Source organism: Pristis pectinata, chromosome 12 (genome assembly GCF_009764475.1).
Source record: "Pristis pectinata isolate sPriPec2 chromosome 12, sPriPec2.1.pri, whole genome shotgun sequence".
NCBI classification, from domain to species: domain Eukaryota; kingdom Metazoa; phylum Chordata; class Chondrichthyes; order Rhinopristiformes; family Pristidae; genus Pristis; species Pristis pectinata.
In genome coordinates, this window is record NC_067416.1 from 28,126,269 (window position 1) to 28,146,740 (window position 20,472).

Here is a 20,472-nt window from a genome sequence, read left to right on the forward strand (position 1 = left end):
TGGATGTTAATTCCACTAAAGCCTCCCGTACCATTGCTGTCCTGATATCACGCATTCTGGGATTATACTGGATAATTTCTTGAGTGTTTCTTTGAATTTTGAAATCTAGTTATGCTTCATGGGGAACAGATTCATTTAGAAATTCAGGCCTCCAACTTCAATGAGATAGGTTCTTTTATAGTTTCATTCCTGTGGTATTGACCCAGTTTGATATCAATGTTGTTAGTACTCTAGCCAAGAGAAATTAGCAAAATAATTTCATTTAAGGATGAATTTGCCTCATTAATTCCAGATTTTTTTAAATTCACATTTGGGATTTGGGCATCACTAATAAGACCATCATTTATTTATTGCCCATCCCTAATTGCTCGATATGAGTGAGTGTATATTTTATTGTATTTTCTGCATTCTTGGAACTTATTCTGTACAATTTAGTTAGGCCACATCTTTAGTTAGGCTGCGTCTGGAGTATTGCATTCAGTTCTGGTTGCCCCATTATAGGAAGGATGTGGAGGCTTTGGAGAGGGTGCAGAAGAGGTTTACCAGGATGCTGCCTGGATTAGAGGGCATGTGCTATAAGGATAGGTTAGACAAACTTGGATTTTTTTCTCTGGAGCAGCAGAGACTGAGGGGAGATCTGATAGAGGTTGATAAGATTATGAGAGGCATAGATAGAGTAGACAGCCAGTATCTTTTCCCCAGGGTTGAAATATCTAATACCAGAGAGCATGCATTTAAGGTGAGAGGGAGAATGTTCAAAGGAGATGTGCGGGGCAAGTTTTTTTTTTACACAGAGAGTGCTGGGTGCCTGGACTGCACTTCTTGGGGTGGTAATGGAGGCAAATATGATAGGGGTGTTCAAGAGGTTGTTAGATAGGTACATGAATATGAGGGAAATGGTATGATATGGACATTGTGTAGGCAGATGGGATTAGTTCATTTGGGCACTTTATTACTAATGTAATTGGTTCGGCACAACATCGTGGGCCGAAGGGCCTGTTCCTGTGCTGTACTGTTCTATGTTCTATGTTCTAAACTGAGTTCAAGCATATATTAAGTGTAATATCATGGCAACATACCAAAAGAAAGGCTGAGCTACAGAATAATACAGCAAAATAAAACCAATGAATTGTTTTTTTTCAGGCAAGTTACTGAAGTTTTATAAGGTTATCTGAGTTTGAGTTATTAACCTAGGTTTAGTTCTTGTTCTTCAGTTGAGATAACTGATACTGATGCTGGGAGACTTTTCTGCCGAATGAAAAATGTCAGGGAGATTGATGATATTCAAAGCGATTTTTCCAAATTGATTGAGTGAACAAAGGATTGGCGATGACTTTTAATGTGAATAAATGTAATCTTTATCCTCGCAATCTGGCAGTATTTGCACATGAACTGTGATACACAATGGTTATCTTTGTTTGCTTTTGCTAGCAATTTTTGGATCGAACTATGGAATATTTACTGACCTAAAGGAAATGGCTAGTTTAGAGGAAACATGAAAGAGGAGACCTGAATACATGGAATAAAAACAGAGATTGCTGGAAACACTCAGCAGGTCAGACAGCATCCAGGGAAGGAGAAACAGAGTAAATATTTTAGGTTGATGACCTTTCATCATCTGAATATTTCCAGCATTTTCTGTTGTTTTATTTCAAAGATATCCAGAGTATGCAGGACTTGGCTTTTGGATACATGGAGACATATCTGGAAGCTACTGGTGAGCAGTTAAACCAATGACCAGTGCAGAGAAATTTCTAAAAAAGTAGGCTGATGATTTGGCATATGAAAGCCAAGATTCCAGCAGATGACCTGGAGTCTGCAAATAATGTTGGGCTATTTAAGTTCATACATGAAGATAATTTTTGTCTAAGTATGTAAAGGGGGAGAATATTTATATGTTTCAACAGTCTGAAAATGTAAAATATGAAAAATCAAAAGAGAATAGCAGATGAAGGGCAGTGACTCATCACTGTGCCATCTTATGGCCAGAGCCCACAACATACACTTTAAATGGAAAATTACTGTGGTAAATATAAAATTCAACACTAAACAATGGTAACAGAAAAGCATTAGCAAAGTTCCTGGCCAGAGGAGATGGTGTACACCCATGAAGCTTATTTATCAGTGATCTCCTGTGGTACTGTTCATGATGTGTCATGGATTTTAGAGAGTTGATATGTTAAAACCAATTGTCAAGGTGGGAGCTGGGTCTGGAATCTGGCAGGATGAGGTAAGGTTCGAGAATGGGGTGGATGGTGGTGGTGCAAACAGTCAAGAATCTGGGGGCACTGAATCTGGAATTGATAGGAGATAGATCCTAGAAGTGTGGGGTAAATATTTCAGGTCCTAGGAGCATTGGGAGGGTTCTAGGATCAGTGAATACCATAAATGCACTCTATTTGTGTGTGACTATTAAGTGTGAAACATGGTAGAAGTCTGGAAAGCAACAAATTGAGATATTGAGGAAATATTGAGGAGAGCAGCATCTGATAACCCTTTTGGGGAAAGGAAATCATAAAATGAGCCCAAAACTGTTAGTAATCTCTGTCAAACTATCAGACCCCTAGCTGCTCACCATGTCTTACCTATGAGCAGATTCTCTGCCTCATTCAGAACTGCTTATGGCTGTTGATGTACTCTTTTCCATTTAGTCATTACCTGTTTTCGTGGCCCTACCTTAAATAACACACTTCTTAAAATGAATAGGTGTAAAATAATGCACAGGATTGGACAATATTTTGATGTGCCTCCCAATGTGCCAAAACAATTTATTTGTCAATTCTTGACATCCAATTTTTATAATAATCTAAAGAAAGAACCTTTTAAACATTCAGAAGTTCATTGCTAAAATAGTTCAGAAACAAATTTAATCTTAGCCAATTCTTCAACAACCATGAGCAACAATTGATTCCCTTTTATTTCACTTATGTGTTCTGATGGTACAGAATTAGGTGGGATTGAGAGTAGGGAGGACAATGTAAAAAGGCTTCAAAAGGACATGGATAAGCTAAGTGAGCGGGCAAGAACAAACTGGATGGAATAATGTGGAAAAAAAATGTGAGGTTATCCATTTTGGTTCAAAAACAGAAAAGCAGAGTATTTGGTAAGTGGTGAGACTATTGATAGTCAAAGAGACCTAAGTGTCCTTGATCACAAGTCACTGAAAGCTAACATACAGGAAGTAATTAGGAAGGCAAATGGGGAGGGTTGATTTCATTGAAACCTAGGCCACTAGCATCAAGATGAGTAGAAATTTCTTCTTTCAGAGGATGGTGACTCATTGGAATTCTCAACTCTAGAAGACTGTGGAGGTTCAGTCACTGAGTTCATTCAAAATAGAGATTGATTGCTTTCTGCATGGACAGAGAATGAAGTGATATGGGGATAGTGTAGGAAATAGCACTGAGGAGATCAACCAAGCTTTTGATAAATGGTGGAGCTGGCTCAAAGTATCAAATGGCCTACTATTGCTGCTCCTAATTCTTATATTCGTAAGTTTCTTAGCCAAAACTGAAAACACCATTACAGGTACCTGCTTTTACACCTGCTGTTGTTCATCTGTGTACTGTTAACTAATTAAAGGATCTTCCAACCTTATCTGAAATAAAAGCTTTGACAGCTCAGTTTTCAATTTCTTTCAGGTCTTTGCAAAGGCATGAACATTGTCAATTCTTTCACTGGATGGAAAGTAACTTCAAATCATATTCCCAAATGGATGGCATATCAGGGGAATTCTGGAAACATGCTTAGAGGGCCCAGGTATAATGAAAAACTCTGTAGTGTGGGATGTAGAATAGGCCATTCAGCCACCCCTGTTTAGTCATAGAATCATAGAATAAAACAGCACGGAAACAAACCCTTCAGCCCAACTCATTCATACCAATCAAGATGCCCATCTAAGCTAGTCCCATTTGCCCACATTTGGCCCATATCCCTCTCAACCTTTCCAATCAATTCCTTTTCAGTTAGATTTTGTGGTCATTAAGGTAAAAGAAACAGCTGAAGCCTTATTTATTGAGAGGTGTTCAAGATTCAAAGTGAAAAAGTAATCAGTTAGTGTTTGCAGTCTTTGACATGGTGGACCAAATCATCCTCTTCCAACATCTCTTCTCTGCCCTCCACCTGGAAAGGTTAGCCTTCACTGGTTTGGCTAACTGGTCTTTGGAAGAGAATCATCTGCTTTGAAAATCATGCAAATAGTAATCTCTCCACTTCCACATCTCTAATTCAGGAGCTTTCCATTAATCTATTCTTGGCTTTCTCTTATTTACCATTTGCACTTTGCCTTTTGATGACGTCATCTAAAAATGCACGAGGTTCACATGTTAGCTGAAGATCCTCAGACTGATCTCACCACCAGCACCTCACTCGATTCCTCTCCTGATCTTTATTTGTCAATTTGCTTGTCTGACATGCAGTACTGGATGAACAGAACCTTCCTTCAGCTGAATATTAAAAGATAGAAGTCCTTGCCTTTAGTCCTTGTCACTAGTCCTTGTCACAAAATTTATTCTTCAGCTACCAACCCCATCTCTATTCCTGGCAGCTGTAAGAGGCTGAATTCAACCATGCACAAACTTGGGGTTATATTGAACTGAGAGGAGCATCCAAACACATATAGTCTCTGTAATATCCCTCACTGCAACTCTGCATCTGTTCATCTGCTTCTGAAATTCTCAACCTAGACCCAGTTATCTCTAAACTTGATTATTACTCTCTTGCCCGTCCTCCCATTTTCCATTTATCTAAATTTACTAAAACATTTGCTGCTCATCTGTTAACTTGTAGCATCCCTTTTATTCCCCCCATTACACCTGTACTCAATCATTTAATTGGCTTTCAGTTCAGAAAATTTTCATGCTTTTTAATACTTACAAAGGCTTCACCTCATTATTTGTAACTTGCTTCAGACTTACAACCTTCCCATAGCTCTGTACTCCTCCAATTCTGTTCGTGCTGAATTACTGATTCTTTTGTGAAATTATATTCAAGAATCTTCCTGCTGAACCCCTCCTGCCCTGTATCTCCCTCATCTTTTAAGATATGAAAACGTTACTCTTTCTTTTAGTTGCACATCTAAAATATCACGTAGATGTCACAGTCAAGAAAGCTCACCTGCGCCTTTACTTCCTCAGGAGGCTAAAGATATTCGGCTTGTCCCCTTTGACTCTCACCAACTTCTATCAATGCACCATAGAAAGCATCCTATCTAGATGTATCACGGCTTGGTACAGCAACTGCTCTGCCCAGGACCACAAGAAACTGCAGAGAGTTGTGGACACAACCCAGTGCATCACGGACACCAGACTCCCCTCCTTGGACTCTGTCTTTACCTCTCGTTGTCTTGGTGAAGTAGCCAGCATAATCAAAAACCTTACTCACCTGGGTCATTCTCTCTTCTCTCCTCTTCCATTGGGTAGAAGATACAGGAGCCCGAGGGCAGGTACCACCAGACTTAAGGACAGCTTCTACCCCACTGTGATAAGACTATTGAACGGTTCCCTTATGACCTCACGATCTACCTTATTGTGACCTTGCACCTTATTGCACTGCACTTTCTATGTAGCTGTGACGCTTTACTCTGTACTGTTATTGTTTTTACCTGTACTACCTCAATGCACTCTGAACTGACTCAATGTAACTGCACTGTGTAATGAATTGACCTGTACGATCGGTATGCAAGACAAGTTGTACACTGTACCTCGGTACAAGTGACAATAATAAACCAATACCAATACAAAGCATTTCAAGGCGGCCTTTGTTTTAACACTCCTGTGAAAAACTTTGTGATATTTTACCACGTTGAAGGTGCTGTGCAAATACGAGGTGTTATTTTTGTTTTAGAGAGAACAAAGACCATTTTGTGCATAAATCCATTTACACTGTTCCAAAAGAAAGTAATTTTGAATATTTTCTGGTTCAACTTCTTATTCTGCTCACTAAAGCATTGTTTGCATTCCCTCACGGAAGGATAAATATTTAATGAAATCAAGACTTGTATTATCACTGTACAAGCATTAGAAGAAGGGCACACTATTGGAACAAATGCAGGTTCATCTTTTTGACATTCTGACAATAGGTTTGAGCATTCCAGGATTTATTTGTTTATCAATCCCTGTATTTTTGTAGTGTGGCCTTGAAAAAGACCATTGTAGTTAATTTCTTTTCACCTGGGACACAGAATACATAAGGAAACTGTAATGATACATTTATACAAAACATTTTCAAGGCCACAGTTAGAATTATATGCAGGTTTGAATAACATGTTATAGAAACCACATTGGATTCATAGATAGTTTGCAACAAAGATTCACTAGGTTGATGCCAGGAGATTCTGCACCACTGCAGATAAGACTAAAATAACATCTTACAAATGTTCCTTTACTTTAATAAATGCTTTTGATGGATTGCAAAAGAAAACGATATTTCATTTGTGAAGACAGTAACAACAGGTCATTCACTTAAAATAGTGATGGAGGTTGGGAAAGAATTTAGAAGAAATCATTTACAAAGAGTTATTGGAGCATGGGATGCTTTGGTACAGTGAATAGTTGAAGAAGAGAAGATTGCAACTTTTAAGGTAAATTTTAAATGACTATATGAAGTTGAAGACTCAGGGCAATAGCGAGACTGCTAGGACCAAGGGGTTAGTTCTGAAATGCCCAACAAGACCTGGTAAATTGGTTTATTATTGTCACACATACTGAGGTACAGTGTAAAACTTTGTTTTGCATGCCATCCATACAGATAATTTCATCACATCAGTACATCGAGGTAGAATGAGGACAATGCAATAACAAAATGCAGAATATAGTGTTACAGTTAGAGAGAAAGTGCAGTGCAGGCAGACAATAAGATGCAAGGCCATGACGAGGTAGTTTGTGAGGTCAAGAGTCCATCTGATCGTACAAGAGGTCTGTTCAATAGTCTTATAACAGCAGGATAGAAGCTGTCATTGAGCTTGGTGGTACGTGCCTTCAGGGGCCCGATTATGTTGGCTGCTTTACTGAGGCAGTGAGAAGCATAGACAGGGTCCATGGAGGTGTGGCTGGTTTTCATGATGTGCTGAGCTGTGTCCACAACTCTCTGCAATTTCTTGTGGTCTCATGCAGAGCAGTTGCCATACCAAGCTGTGGTGCATCCAGATAGGATGCTTTCTATGGTGTATCTTTAAAAGTTGCTGAGGGTCAGCGGGGACATGCTGAATTTCTTTAGCCTCCTGAGGAGGTAGTGGCACTGGTACACTTTCTTGGCCATGGCATCTTCATGGTTGGACCAGGACAGGCTATTGGTGATGTTTACTCCTAGAAACTTGAAGCTCTCAACCTTCTCCACCTCAGCGCCATGGATGTAAACAGAAGCGTTTGCACACCCCGCTTCCTGAAGTCAATGCCCAGCTCTTTTGTTTTGATGACATTGAAGAAAAGGTTGTTGTCATGACACCATACCACTATGCTCTCTATCTCCTTGCTGTACTCCAACTCATAATTATTTGAGATTCAGCCCACTACCAGTGGTGTCATCTGCAAACTTATAGATAGAGTTAGAGCAGAATCTAGCCACACAGTTGTAAGTATATAGGGAATAAAGTAGGGGGCTGAGAACATAGCCTTGTGGGACACCAGTGTTCAGGCTAATTGTGGCAGAGGTGTTGCTGCCTTTCCTTATCTGTTGGTCAGGAAGCCAAGGATCCAGTTACAAAGGGAGATGTTGAATCCCAGTTCTTGGAGTTTGGAGATGAGTTTGCTTGGAATTATGGTGTTGAATGCAGAGATGTAGTCAATAAATAGTAGTCTGATGCAGGTGTCCTTATTATCCAGATGCTTCAGAGATGAGTGTAGGGCCGGGGAGATGGCATCCGCCATGGACCTGTTTCGGCAGTAGGTGAATTGCAGTGGGTTGAGGTTGGCTGAGATGCTGGAGTTAATGTGTGCCATGACCAGTCTCTCAAAGCACTTTATAATGGTGGACGTCAGAGCCATTAAGTCATCATAGTCATAAGGCACGTCTATCCACCGGAGTCATTAAGGAACGTAATCTTATTTTTCTTTGGTACAGGGATGACATGGATCTTCTTAAAGCAGGTGGGGACCTCAAATCAAAGTAGGGAGAGCATGATCAAGAGGGATCAAGAGATTTTTCTATGCTGTAAATCTCTAAAGTTCTCTGAATATTATAATATTTATGTTAGTGTGCAATATGCTGGATAATATTTTTATTGGAGGAACATTTTGACTGATTTGATTGTTTCATTGAAAAACTTACTTATATTGAATGATGTTATAAATATTTACAGGGGGAATTTCAAATAGCTATTCATCAGTTATTCAGGTTGGATTTCTTGCTAAATCATGCCCAATCATTTCTGGTCTTCTCTGCAGACTAATCTGGCAAATTCAATGAATGTTATATACATTATGCATTGTTAATCATTGTAATGCATTGTTCAACATTAGAGCCGTTTATAATCGAAGAGACACAATATTGACAAAGCATCTCATCAGCCTGCATGAAATGAATGTTGATGTTTTGGATTCAACTATATCATCAGGACAGGAGGTTATTATGGTAGATGATGGCTTGATCAGGAAATTCTAAACTAAAAACATTTCCACCAGTGACTGAATGGGTGGAGAGAGGAGTCTAACTAGTGGGTCACATTTATTGAGAAATCACAGAGTAACACAACTTTTCATCTGCTAAAATTATTGGTTTGGATTAAGTGGATCTATTGAACTCAAAGGACAGTATCTTCAGTGAGGTTATTTGTAACTTTATGTTAACTTTGTACATGACCAATTCATCTTGGTTCTAATTATAAATAAATGCATTTTCTGCATTTCAATCAGTGCTATTTCACCTAACAGATTAAGGGATGATTGAATGAAAAACTGTTTAATCTACTTGAATGATGAGATTGGATTAATCGTCTACATAGATAAGAATCGCTGTATGGGTGGTAAAATTTCTGTAGCTTTATGTAATTTGTATAATTATGTGAACACAGTAATTAATAGAAATAGAAATTACAGATGTGATTTATATTAGGATTCTGTGTCTGTGTTTCAGGGATTGTGGCACTCTGGTCACTAGCAGTGTTAGCCTTTGAGCGGTATTTTGTGATCTGCCGACCACTGGGTAATATTCGCCTGCAAGGAAAGCATGCTGCCCTTGGCATTGTCTTCATTTGGGTGTTTTCCTTCATCTGGACTATCCCACCCACCATCGGCTGGAGCAGTTACACTGTCAGTCCGATTGGCACCACATGTGAACCTAACTGGTGAGCCTATTGCTGAAACGCATTCAGCTAAGTATTAGTAAGAAATTATGTATACTTCCTATCGCTAAATTTTTGCTGAGCTAAACATTTGTAGGTTTGAATTTTAACCTTCTGTATTCCACAGATAATCTACAAAGTTTTATACTTTCAAGTTGCAGACAGACTTAAGACATTAACTGTAAAAGAATTCTGTTCTTTTTAAACAATTAAAGAATTTATTCACCCTCTCATAACATTTAGATAAGAGCTATATCTTAGAATGTATGCAAGATTGTCATATGACATCCTCTGTATTTTGTCACAGGATGGTAAAGCCAGCATGACTCAAGTTCACCACATTTTATTTAATATAGTAGTGCCATTTTTAGTTCCATATTATCGGTCTTAATATTAACAAAAAAACAAGGTAGCTTATATATGCCACTTCCTCAGAAGAAAGGTTCGTGCGTAGGGAAATTTTTGCCTTAAGCAGAACATATTCTGTATGAGTTATAGAGGGAAAAGTATGTGAGTATCTGGTTGTATTTACCAGCTTTACTGAAACATTTTGATTTGTCATCGGAATAGTGGTTTCTTTTTGATGTGGGGCTTCAGTGTCTCAGAATAATGGAGGCTCATCACGGAACATGGTAATGCAGACCCTGCGCAATACTGAACAAACTGATTTTAACTTGGGTGGCAACAGGGCAATTTTGAGTCAAGGACTGGAAAAATCAGCAAAGGTTGTCACAATTTGTTCTTCAGTGACATTTACTAGAAAGTATACTCTGTGCAAGATGAGGAACAGGCTCACTTATGTCTTCCCCCATGACTGAAGGCTGACAACACAAAAGAACATATGAATTAAAAGCAGGAGTTGGCTACTCAGTCCCTTGATCCAGCTCCACTACTTAATAAAATTGTGGCTGATCTGATTGTGATTTCATTTACCCACAGTAATACAAACAACACCAGCTACATCCAGAACCACCTGCCAAATTGGGAAGACAAGGAGCACAGTTGGAACCTCTATGCATAAATAGTCTTTAGTTCTCCTGAATTCACCTTAGTAAGGATTAATAGGATTTCACTTCTCAAAAGAGATTTTGACAACGATTTCTGCAATTTGTAGTCATAGAGGAGGGCAAGTAATGCATCACCAGTGGCAGTCAAGTTCACTGTGTCTGTAAATTTCAATGTCTCCAGCTCTTTCTAATCTGGTGATAGAAATGTTAATAACATCTCTCTAGATACAGCACACCATTCCATCAATGAGGTAGCTAATGCTAAAATCCAGTTGCTGAAGGAACTCAGCAGGTCAGGCAGCATCTCTGGAGGCAAAGGGATAGTCGATGCTTCGGGTTGAGATCCTGCATTAGGAAAATAATGCTGGCTCTGCCCTGGAGCACAACTGCGGAGAAGCATGAGGATGCAAAGGAGGAGAAGGAAAAGGAGGAACTGAAGAAGGAAGGAGGAGATAACATTGGGAGATACTTCCTGGTCAGACGGCTAGAAGCAATTGAAATCACGGAGATTTCTATGATGACCATCCTACTTCTAACTGCAACTCCTCAGAGCATGAAGCAGCCTATGTCCATCACCACCAAGCTTCGGACAACATTCATGTTAAGAACAAACACTTAGCATCCGCACCACTCAAGTACTAGGCAATGACCACCAACAACAAGAGTGAATCTCAACTTTTTTCCTGGAAACTCAATAGCATTCCCTTTAATGAATCAAAATCCTGGAAGTCACCATTGATCAGAAACTTAATTGGACCAGCCAAACAAATACAGTGACTGTGACAGATTTGAAGCTGTGTATACAGCAGTTGGTGTTTCACCCCTGACTTCCCACAGTCAGTTTACCACCTGCATGGCAAGGAAGGGAGTATGGTGGAATTCTCTCCACTCACCTTTAATGTGCAGCTCCAGTGATGGCCAAGAAGCTTAGCATTTTCAAGGAATAAGCAGTCCATTTGATTGGCACCCAATCCACTACCCTCAATACTTCCTTTCCCCACCGCTGGCACATAGTAGTGGGCACTCTCAACAAAATGTACCCTAGCAACTCGCTGAGGTTACTTAACAGTACCTTCTTTGAAGTCTCTCTGGATGCCAACATCCAGAGCCACACTGGCAGCAGTTTGAACTTACATGAGCTTCAATTATACCATTCAGATGTTGAGACACAATAGAAGCTAAGACTTTGATTATCAATAGCTGCATCAGTTGCTGGGTCCACAAGTGTTGAAGTGGAGCTGACTACCATTTCCATGTTATAGTGAACACCAATATTCTGTGCGATGTTGGAGCTGAAATTCTCCATATCCTATGCCACATCAGACATGTATTCAGCCAGACCTCTCAATGCATTAAGGGTTTCATGTGGATGCTCATCAGCCTTCTTCTGTATGATGCCTCACTTTCTGGGGAGATGGCAACTGGGCTATCACTTCTCCTGCCCTGGCTGCAAACTCACCATGTGCATTTCTCTGCTTTAATCTAATCTCCACGTTCACAGAATCAGTATCAGAGAAGATAGATACAGGGAGGGAGCAGTGCCATCTTCACCACTCTCTTATTGCTCAGCCAGGGTTGCCTGGTCAGGAAAGAATTCTTGGCTCTTTGAAAGAAGAAACACATAAGGGTAGAGTTGTATGAGGGGTTATGTAATGTGTGGATGAACGAGAAGTGAATCCTTATACAATCTGCAGTTGTGAATCAGAAGCAATTATGGAATGAAGTATAACAGGAGGAGAATGACTAGGTATGAGCTTACTGTCATTTTAAATGATCTTTGCACCCTTGGGCCCCACGGACTTTCTGATGTTCAAACAATGGCCAGCACAGAAGGAGTGGACCTGCACTTCCCCCATCACTTTACTGTTGTTACATTCCCTGGTTATCCATCGTTTTCTGCTATAAGAGTCATTGATGTGCGTTAGTGAGTATCTTTCAATATGTTTGGGTGATTGATAGAGATTGTTGGCAGGTTATTTATGAGAGTGTACGGCAGGGAGAGTGTGTGAGGGTTAAGGATGGCCCTGGACCACATATTTAAGATTATTGAACATTTTTGCCACACTACTGCCCCCACAGTTGGTCAACTCTGTTTCTGGAGGACTTCCAGGTCACTATAACAGGAGAACCTCTCTCCTTCACTCCAGGTCATCCAACAAAGTTTGAAAGCCACATCAAAAAATCTGTTCTTCTCTATGATTAGCGTGACTTCCAGTGGTTTCCAAAGACCAATGGATTGACGTTTACCCACCTCCCCCCCCACTGAGCACCAAGCACCTCCATGATACTGAATTAACATCAACATAATTGTCCATCTTGGTATTGTTCAGGTATGAATGCTTTCAGTTTGTGACTCTTTCAGTTAATTCTCCAAAAGATGCAGCTGTTGTTTCACCATGTTATTTGTCCAGCTAATGGGTGCACCCTTTTGTTGAGAGGAATCTCTTATTAGAGAAGCCATTCAGATTTGAGATTTTGTGCTAATCCTTGACCTTGACAAATTAATGAAACAGCATCAAACACGATGGTTCAAACACAGTGCAGTACACATCAGGTGGACGAAACCTTGACTTCACTGATGCAAGAAATAGAGTTAATGAAGACTGCCAATCCTCAGTCAATATTCCAAATATAGGCTCATCTCCAGAAGTTGCCTATTTCCACATCTGTTGCATGTTAAAGGTCCATAGGGAACCAATGCCTATTCCAGCTCCCTTTTGAGAAGTCATTAAGTGATTAAATGCATGTGTCCCAAATAAACACTCAACCTTTAGTGAGAAAAGAGTGAAAAGATGCATGTTCAGCATGGTGTGGGCCAATACACTGTCCTACTCATCCCACTAGTTTTATTCTCTGTACTAATTGCAATGAACTATCTAGCCATCAGAATGTATTCACCTCTGAATCCCATTACACCAAAGTGCTGTAGTGACATATTTGTCATATGTGAACCTTTGGAGCTGCTGGTGATGTGGTCTTTGAGCAGTTTGGCTTGTTGAGAAGAAGTGAGCTAGTGAGGAGTGTAAGAGGGCAGCTGGTGAGAGGGCTGCTGCAATGTGTTACAGCAGTGCCTGATTCAAAGCTGCAGTAGTGAGCTAATTTCTAAGAGTTAACCAGAACAATCCATTGAGGTCATGGGATTTCTTTCTGGACTATTCTTGGGTGTATGGTGTGTTATTTGTGTGGTTATTTCAGCAAATGTTTACTGCTATTTTCATTTTTACTATGGAGTTAGCCTGATATCCCTGACATATTACACACTGAACATGCCTTTTCCTCCCAACCTTGCCCTTAGGATGTGAATGTCCATGCCTGGGAAACAAATGCACTCTCTTTCTTCCCACCCCCCGGCTCCACCGCCCCACCCCCTTGCACCCCTTCCCCCCCTCACACCCCACCCACCCACCGCTGATGTCCTGCAGTCATTTTAGCAGAAAACAAAAAGCATGTCCAACAGTGCTGTGTAAAAGTCTAAAGAAGTGCTTAAAGGGCTGGATCCTTGCTGTCGAATAGTCCATAAATTGGTTTGCAGCAGCATGTCTTTGAATCATTGATCATCTTGAACTGTACATTACCAGCAGAAAGAACTCTGCGTTCAAAGCTTGGAGGCAATTTTATCATAACTGTGATCAACTACTCTGTCCAACTTGCATTAACATGAATAGACTTGGGTTAACAGTGTAGCACAGGTTTACCACTGCTATTTAGGAGTGAACCAGTTTTTAGCCATTTAACTTGAAGCTTATCGTAATTTATTACATATTTTATATATTTATTTACTGAAACTAGAAATTGCACAGGTATCAATATCTACTTTCATTCCACCTTAGAAAAAAAATTGAGCACAATTTGTGCATACAAACCTGCTATCAGATAATGGAAGATAAATGAAAAAAAAAGTTACAGTAGAAACAATCCTACCATTTCAACTGAAAGAACTCAAAGCCTATAAATTAGATATGGATTGCAATAACTTGTTGAAGTGAGAAGCTTGGTAGCAAGAATATTCACATTTGTGAGTGATGTGATTTACAGTGTTCCATTCTAGTCTTCTAGTATTTTGTTTTTATGTATCAGAGTATTGATAATGAATTTGTGAGAAAGGGCAGCTATTCAACAAAAGTTGACAAGTATATGTGAAAGGTTTGAGGTTGTCTCTATTGGCTCTGGAAATATTTAAAAATTCAATCTACTGGTTTGGGAAATGCCAGCGGGATAGACATATGTGGAGCATTCCCGAGTTGTTCTTGAGGTTGTAGTATGCTATTTGAACTGCAGTTTGTTTGGTAAAGGTGTTCTGACAATGCTTCAGGGCAGGGAGTTATATTGATTTTGACTTGGCAATAATAAGACAACAGTTATAACTTACAACTTAGCATAGTGTTAGATTTTGTCAAGGAAGTTTGTAGGCAATGCCCCCATGCATCTACTAGCCTTGCTATTTTAGGTGGTGGGGGTTATAGGTTTGGGAGAAGATGTGTAATTCAGACTGCAGGTAATTTGCACCACATCCAAGGTACACTGATAGGAAAAGAGTGACTTTTAAGCTTGCTTCTGATTTTTGACTTCAGGAATGGTTGAGCCAATAGCTTTAAACTATTCTTTCAAGCTAGAGTTTAAATGTTGTGCAGTATCAAAATATTTGCAATTATTATTTTGTTTTGGCTCTGTACAATACAAATGGGCATATAAGTGAAAACAATTTGAGAGTTAAAGACAAGGATTACAGTGTGGTGTAAATTGGTAAGGAAATCTTGGCACCTTGTAACTTATCACTGGAGAAAGTTACTCAGTTATCTTCTTCTGGAATTTGGACTTTGAACATTTTGTTAGAGCACTGCAAAAGTTGTTTCATGTGATGAGTTGCTGGTCTAAAAATGCAAACAGTTGCCGTGAGCTTCCAGCTGCTGTAGTGATTTAAAGATTTGCATTCTGGGTCAACAAAAGAGCTTAGGCCCAAATGATGGTTGCAGTGAAATTAAGATGTTCAGGATGTATCTAGACTTGTAGAAAAAGACATAGAAGTGATTCTTCCTGAAGGAAGACTGGTCTATTTAAAACTTCAGAACTTTCCTCCCAGATAAAAGGGTCTTGTGAAATGCTTAGCAGGAAATAGTATAAAGGGTGAATGCTGCCTGTAACATCTAGATAATCTAATTGTAAATGAGAAAGAAATTGGCAGAATAAAGACTTGGAGTTAAGCCTATTCAGGAGTTTCCATGCTTGTTATACATCTGGAAAATTGCCTCAGAATTATCATTGCATGGAAAGGTACCATTCAACCCTATTGACTGTACTAGTTCTATGTAAGAGCAATACAGCTAGTATTACTCCTTTACCCTCTCCTAAGGCTCTCCATAGGCATGCAATATCTCTATATCCCTCCATTTAGAAAGCCCAGGATCAAGCACGTTTTTTCAACTGCTTCCCACCAACCTATCTGTATTTCCTTCAAGTCTATTGCTCGCCTTCTGACAGTTTCTGGCACCTCCACAATTTTTGACAAGAGCCACAGCTTAGCAAAATACACCCTTACACAAGCACATTTCACACATGGACTTGCAGCAATTAGGGCTGCTGCCTCATAGCTCCACAGATCTGTGTTCAATCCTGACCTTGGGATCTGTTTGTGTGGAGTTTGCACGCACTCTCCGTGATGGTGAGGGTTCACCCCAGGTACTCTGGTTTTCTCCAGCATCCCAAAGACATGCTGGTAGGGTAGTTTGCTCTACAACTCATCCTTTAGTGTATGTTAATGGCAAAACAAGTCAAAGGGGAGTTGATGGGAATGTGAGAGGGAAAAAGTAACAGGGGTACAGGGAAGTAAGGAGGGGGAATGTTATTGATCCCTTGGGGGCCAGAATAGACCTGATGGGCTGAATGGCCTCCTTCTGTGCTGTTATAAGCATAAGATAAGACAAATTTTACTGTAATGAAGAAATCATTTACTCATCTTTCATTAGTTAATTTTCAGGCTGATGGCTCATAAGAAGTGTGACTGGGAAAGACTCACTCAGGCAGAAACCCAGCAATGTTAAGTGCTTGACCCCCATCTCAGAGGCCATGTCAGACTTCATTGATATTCAAGAGCAGGGATGGAGTGTGAGAGAGTGTAGTTGAAGGTCTTCTATTGTCTTAACTCAAAGCTCACTGACCACGACAGCAAGTCAAGGGTATCTGTTAAGCAGAGCCCACACCAGTTTCTGTAGAGGAGGGTTACTAACATTTGAAATAACTACTCCCAACAACTGAAGCCTACAGAATAGCAAAAGGGTCAAGTTTGATTGGCCAATTATAGTTAAATACGTTCTGCTTGTGTTCAGTACTCCAAAATGATAATTCTATTTTCCAAAGGTGGGCATGGCTGGAATGTTTCTTCACTGACCAGTCAAGCAAGAATACATTTTAAGTGCAAGTTTAGTGAGTGCTGAACTAATCTTACCATCCCAGATGTCTGTTTTTGCTATTACTGCATTTGTTTACAGAATTAGTAAGTATTGCACAGCTATAGATGTTAATATTTGCTTCTGTTGCAGCTCAGAAAGAGAATTCATTCATAGAATTGGCATACTTAACCTTGTCATTGGATAAGGGGAGACATGTATGTACAGAAAAAAACTGTGTCACTGATTACTCTATTAGTGCAGCTGAAAAATCTTAAAATCTTTAAACCACTAATAGGGTGAAACTATTTGTAGGCAAGGAGGAAAGACTAACCATTCTGAGTAGGTCAAATTCCCGTATTCACTGGACTATGAGTTCACATTTTTGAGCAATGGGTGTATAGTTTGACTGCAGTATTTTAATGACCCAAGATCACCTACCAGCAGAAAATCTTCCGCTCTTGCTACTGATGAATGTGGTATGTCTTTTCTTAACTTTTCTGGATGAACATCCTGCAAATTGCTGGCTTGATCCCGAATGGTTAGGCCCTGCTTGGTGACAGGGTTTCGAGTGTGTAAATTCTGTTGCATGGTGTGGGTCGGGACAAGCCTTACTTACCAAACATCTGAAAAGTCTCAATAGAGGGCTAACTAACACTCCCAAGCTTAGCGAACTGTAAAACCTGTCAAAGTGTGAATGTTTTTGTATGTCTTTGAAATTCAGACATACTCAAAAAAATGAACAATTACAATAATTTTAAAACTTTTAAAATATAAACTATTTGAAGTATTTATGAAACAAAACAATTAAAAACCTTTAATTAAACTCAATTAGTTTGAGAATAAGTAAGTAACCTAATTTTGACCTTGGTCCCATGGAGCCATTCCTCTCAATACAAGTGAATGAAAGTGCTCTTTCTGTGCAAATTGTCACCTGATGTGCACAAGGCAGACTCTCCAGTGCTGAGTGCTAGAGACTCATCTCACCTCCATGCTCAAACAAGGAGTCCAATGTTTATGCACAGTCAGGAAAAGGCTGGCAAAAAAGAGCCAGAGATTTAGGATTTCTACATTCGCACGTGCATAATGAATAATCCTGAACTCAGTACAGGGAAATACCCACAGCTCCATCCAAAAACCAGCATTTCCTGCAAACTTCAGGCCAATCTTCTTTCTGTTATCATATTAGAAGTGAACTTGTGGGAAAGCATCAGCTATTCCTTGCATTGCAAACATCTAAAAATTTATCTCAGTAATTGGGTTGATTTGATAAACATTTACCACCCATGCCCAATGCCCTTGAGAAGATGGTGGTGGAGCTTCCCACAAAGCTGCAGTCTGTGTGGCAAAGAGGTTCCCACAAAACTGTAAGGGTGGGAGTTTCAAGATGTTAATGTCATGATAATAAGTGACCTGAGGGGAAACTGCATGCGCTGCTCTTGGCAATGGAGGTTGCAGATCTGGGAGACAGAGCTTGTTGTTGTAATCCATCCCATGGACGGTACATGCAGCAGCTAAAGTATGCTGATAAGAAAAAGTGTGGATATTTCTTTGCTCCTGATTTTTGACTTCAGAGAATGGTTGATCTATCTGTTCTATAATAGGATTCAATTATCCTTTCAAGTTACAGAACTGTACATTTTGTGCACTATCAGGACATTCATTTTGATTTAGTTCCAAACTTGACAGAAAGGATGATATGCCAGATCAGTAAGCGTTTGAAATGAAAGGATTACAGATATGGGGCAATTTGGTAAGGAAATCATACCTCAGTCCAACAAAAGGTCATTCAGTTATCCTTTCCTTGAATTTGGAAGCTGTGGGTTTTGCTTAAGCACTATAAAGTTTAATATCATATGATTAAAGCTGCCAAATTCAAAAATCCAGACAGCTGTCTTGAACTTGTATCTGCTGCAGCAGTTTAATGTATTCCATTTTGGCCTGAGTGTGAAACTTAAGCTGCAGGTATGGTGTGGTGGAAGATAGGTAGTAACCAAATCTGCTGAAGATGCTGTTGAAGTGCATTTATATGAAGTGAGACGGATCCCACATGAACTGAAGTGAAGGCAGACTGATCTGTTTGAAACTCCAGAAATTCCCTCCCCCACACGGATGGAATGAGAAATATTCAGGAGGTACAAGGGATGAATGCAATGGCAACACCCTGAATTTCCACTTGTAAATGAGAGAGAAAGTGGCAGAGAAGGCCTTCAAGGTAAGTCTGTTCAGCAGTACTATACTGCTAGAAAACTGCCTCAACATCATTAATTTTCCAGACTGCCACCTCAGCTGAAAAATTATATCAATGTCAGTGAATGCAAGGCATTGTTTGTAAACTAGTAACTGGCTTTGTATGATGACATTTCACAAGAATTATTCCAGTGAGGTAATCATGTAAGAATCCATTATTAAAGTACAAGAACACTGATTTCTGGACTGAGACCTCTACTTGCAGCCATCTAACAAAGTTAAGCACTTGACCTCCTTCACAGGGTTGTTAGGATGTCATTGATATTCAAGAGCAGAGACAGAGTGTAGAGGTAGAACCGGAGGTCTTTTTTTGTCTTCACCTCTAGCTCACTCATTAAGATGACAACTCCAAGGGCATCTGAAGTAGATCCCGTAATGCACAGATCTATACAGTGGCATTGTCCTAATTACCAGTCTGTTCTCCTGAGGAGAATTTGGAGTTTGAAAATGATACCTATGTACTTTAGATGTGACGTGATACAGATTCACTCATACAGCCAAATACCCAGCTTGCTGCCAATCATGTGAAAATAGTTCATTACATGTTGTGGATGATAGCTGATTTTGTTATTACCAGGCATTGTGCATGACTGTCCCCGAGGAAAGGCATGAAGAGATATAAGCAGAGCAATCCTCCTTTCATTCATCTCACCCAGTGGCACCTTCAGTTTCTCATACAAAAGATGGGCTTCATTTGGCTTGGCAGTGCATTACATTCCCCAAAACTCCATCCCTGCCTTTATGTTTGTTCTGCCATTCCAACCACTCCTTCCCATGCCCCGTCCCAACCGAAAATTCTGTGATATTGAATATTCAGAAGTGTAAATGGCCTGAGCCTGTTGGGAGGCCTTCTCAAGGAGCACGGATGAAATTGTTTTTTTTACATTCATTGCTAATAATCAGGCTGTACTAATCCCACTTAGAGTTTTGATTCATTTATATGTTCACAGAGTCTGAACTTCATAGGCAATAGCCACAATTGTTGTTCATTCCCAATTGCTCCTGAAATGAGGATGCAGTTAACAATCTACTACATTGGTGGGCCTGGAGTGCACATGTTGGCCACACTGGATAAGAATGGCTGATTTCAATCTTTGTCGGACAGTCGTGAACCAAATGGGTTTTAATGACATTTTGTCAGTTTCACAGTTGCTCTTTTCAAGACAAGCTTTTTTTAAAATTCCAGATTTTACTTAATTGCTTGAATTTAAATTCCCCAGGTGCCACATTGCAAGAGGCGTGAGGATTTCACGCAGAAGTGGGCTGATCCTTCCCACTGGACATCTGCCCATGTCTCTTAGATAATATGTGGCCACAATATGTGCTGCTCAGTGTCCAATGACAAGCCTTTGGAATTCTTGAATGAGTTTGACATGCTGACCTTGAGGTGTACTATGGACTACTCTGCATTCATCAGTGTGTGGGGCAGGTCACATAACCAGCCTTTGCATGAACGGATGGTTGTTTTGCAGGTAATTGACAGGGAAACCCTTGGCAATATCCCTCCGCTGTGTCCTTTTTTTGGGGTGGAGAGTTGTTTACTCCTGCTCCCCAG

The 20,472-nt window shown here is 39.9% G+C and overlaps 1 protein-coding gene across 1 annotated transcript in view; it reads left to right on the forward strand.

Annotated features, from left to right (window-relative positions):
- valopa (vertebrate ancient long opsin a) overlaps positions 1-20,472 on the forward strand; it is a 35,573-nt gene that overhangs the window by 7,993 nt on the left and 7,108 nt on the right. The window contains exon 2 of the mRNA XM_052027743.1: positions 9,070-9,280. Coding sequence (XP_051883703.1) covers positions 9,070-9,280 — 211 coding nt within the window. The remainder of the gene's footprint in view (positions 1-9,069; positions 9,281-20,472) is intronic.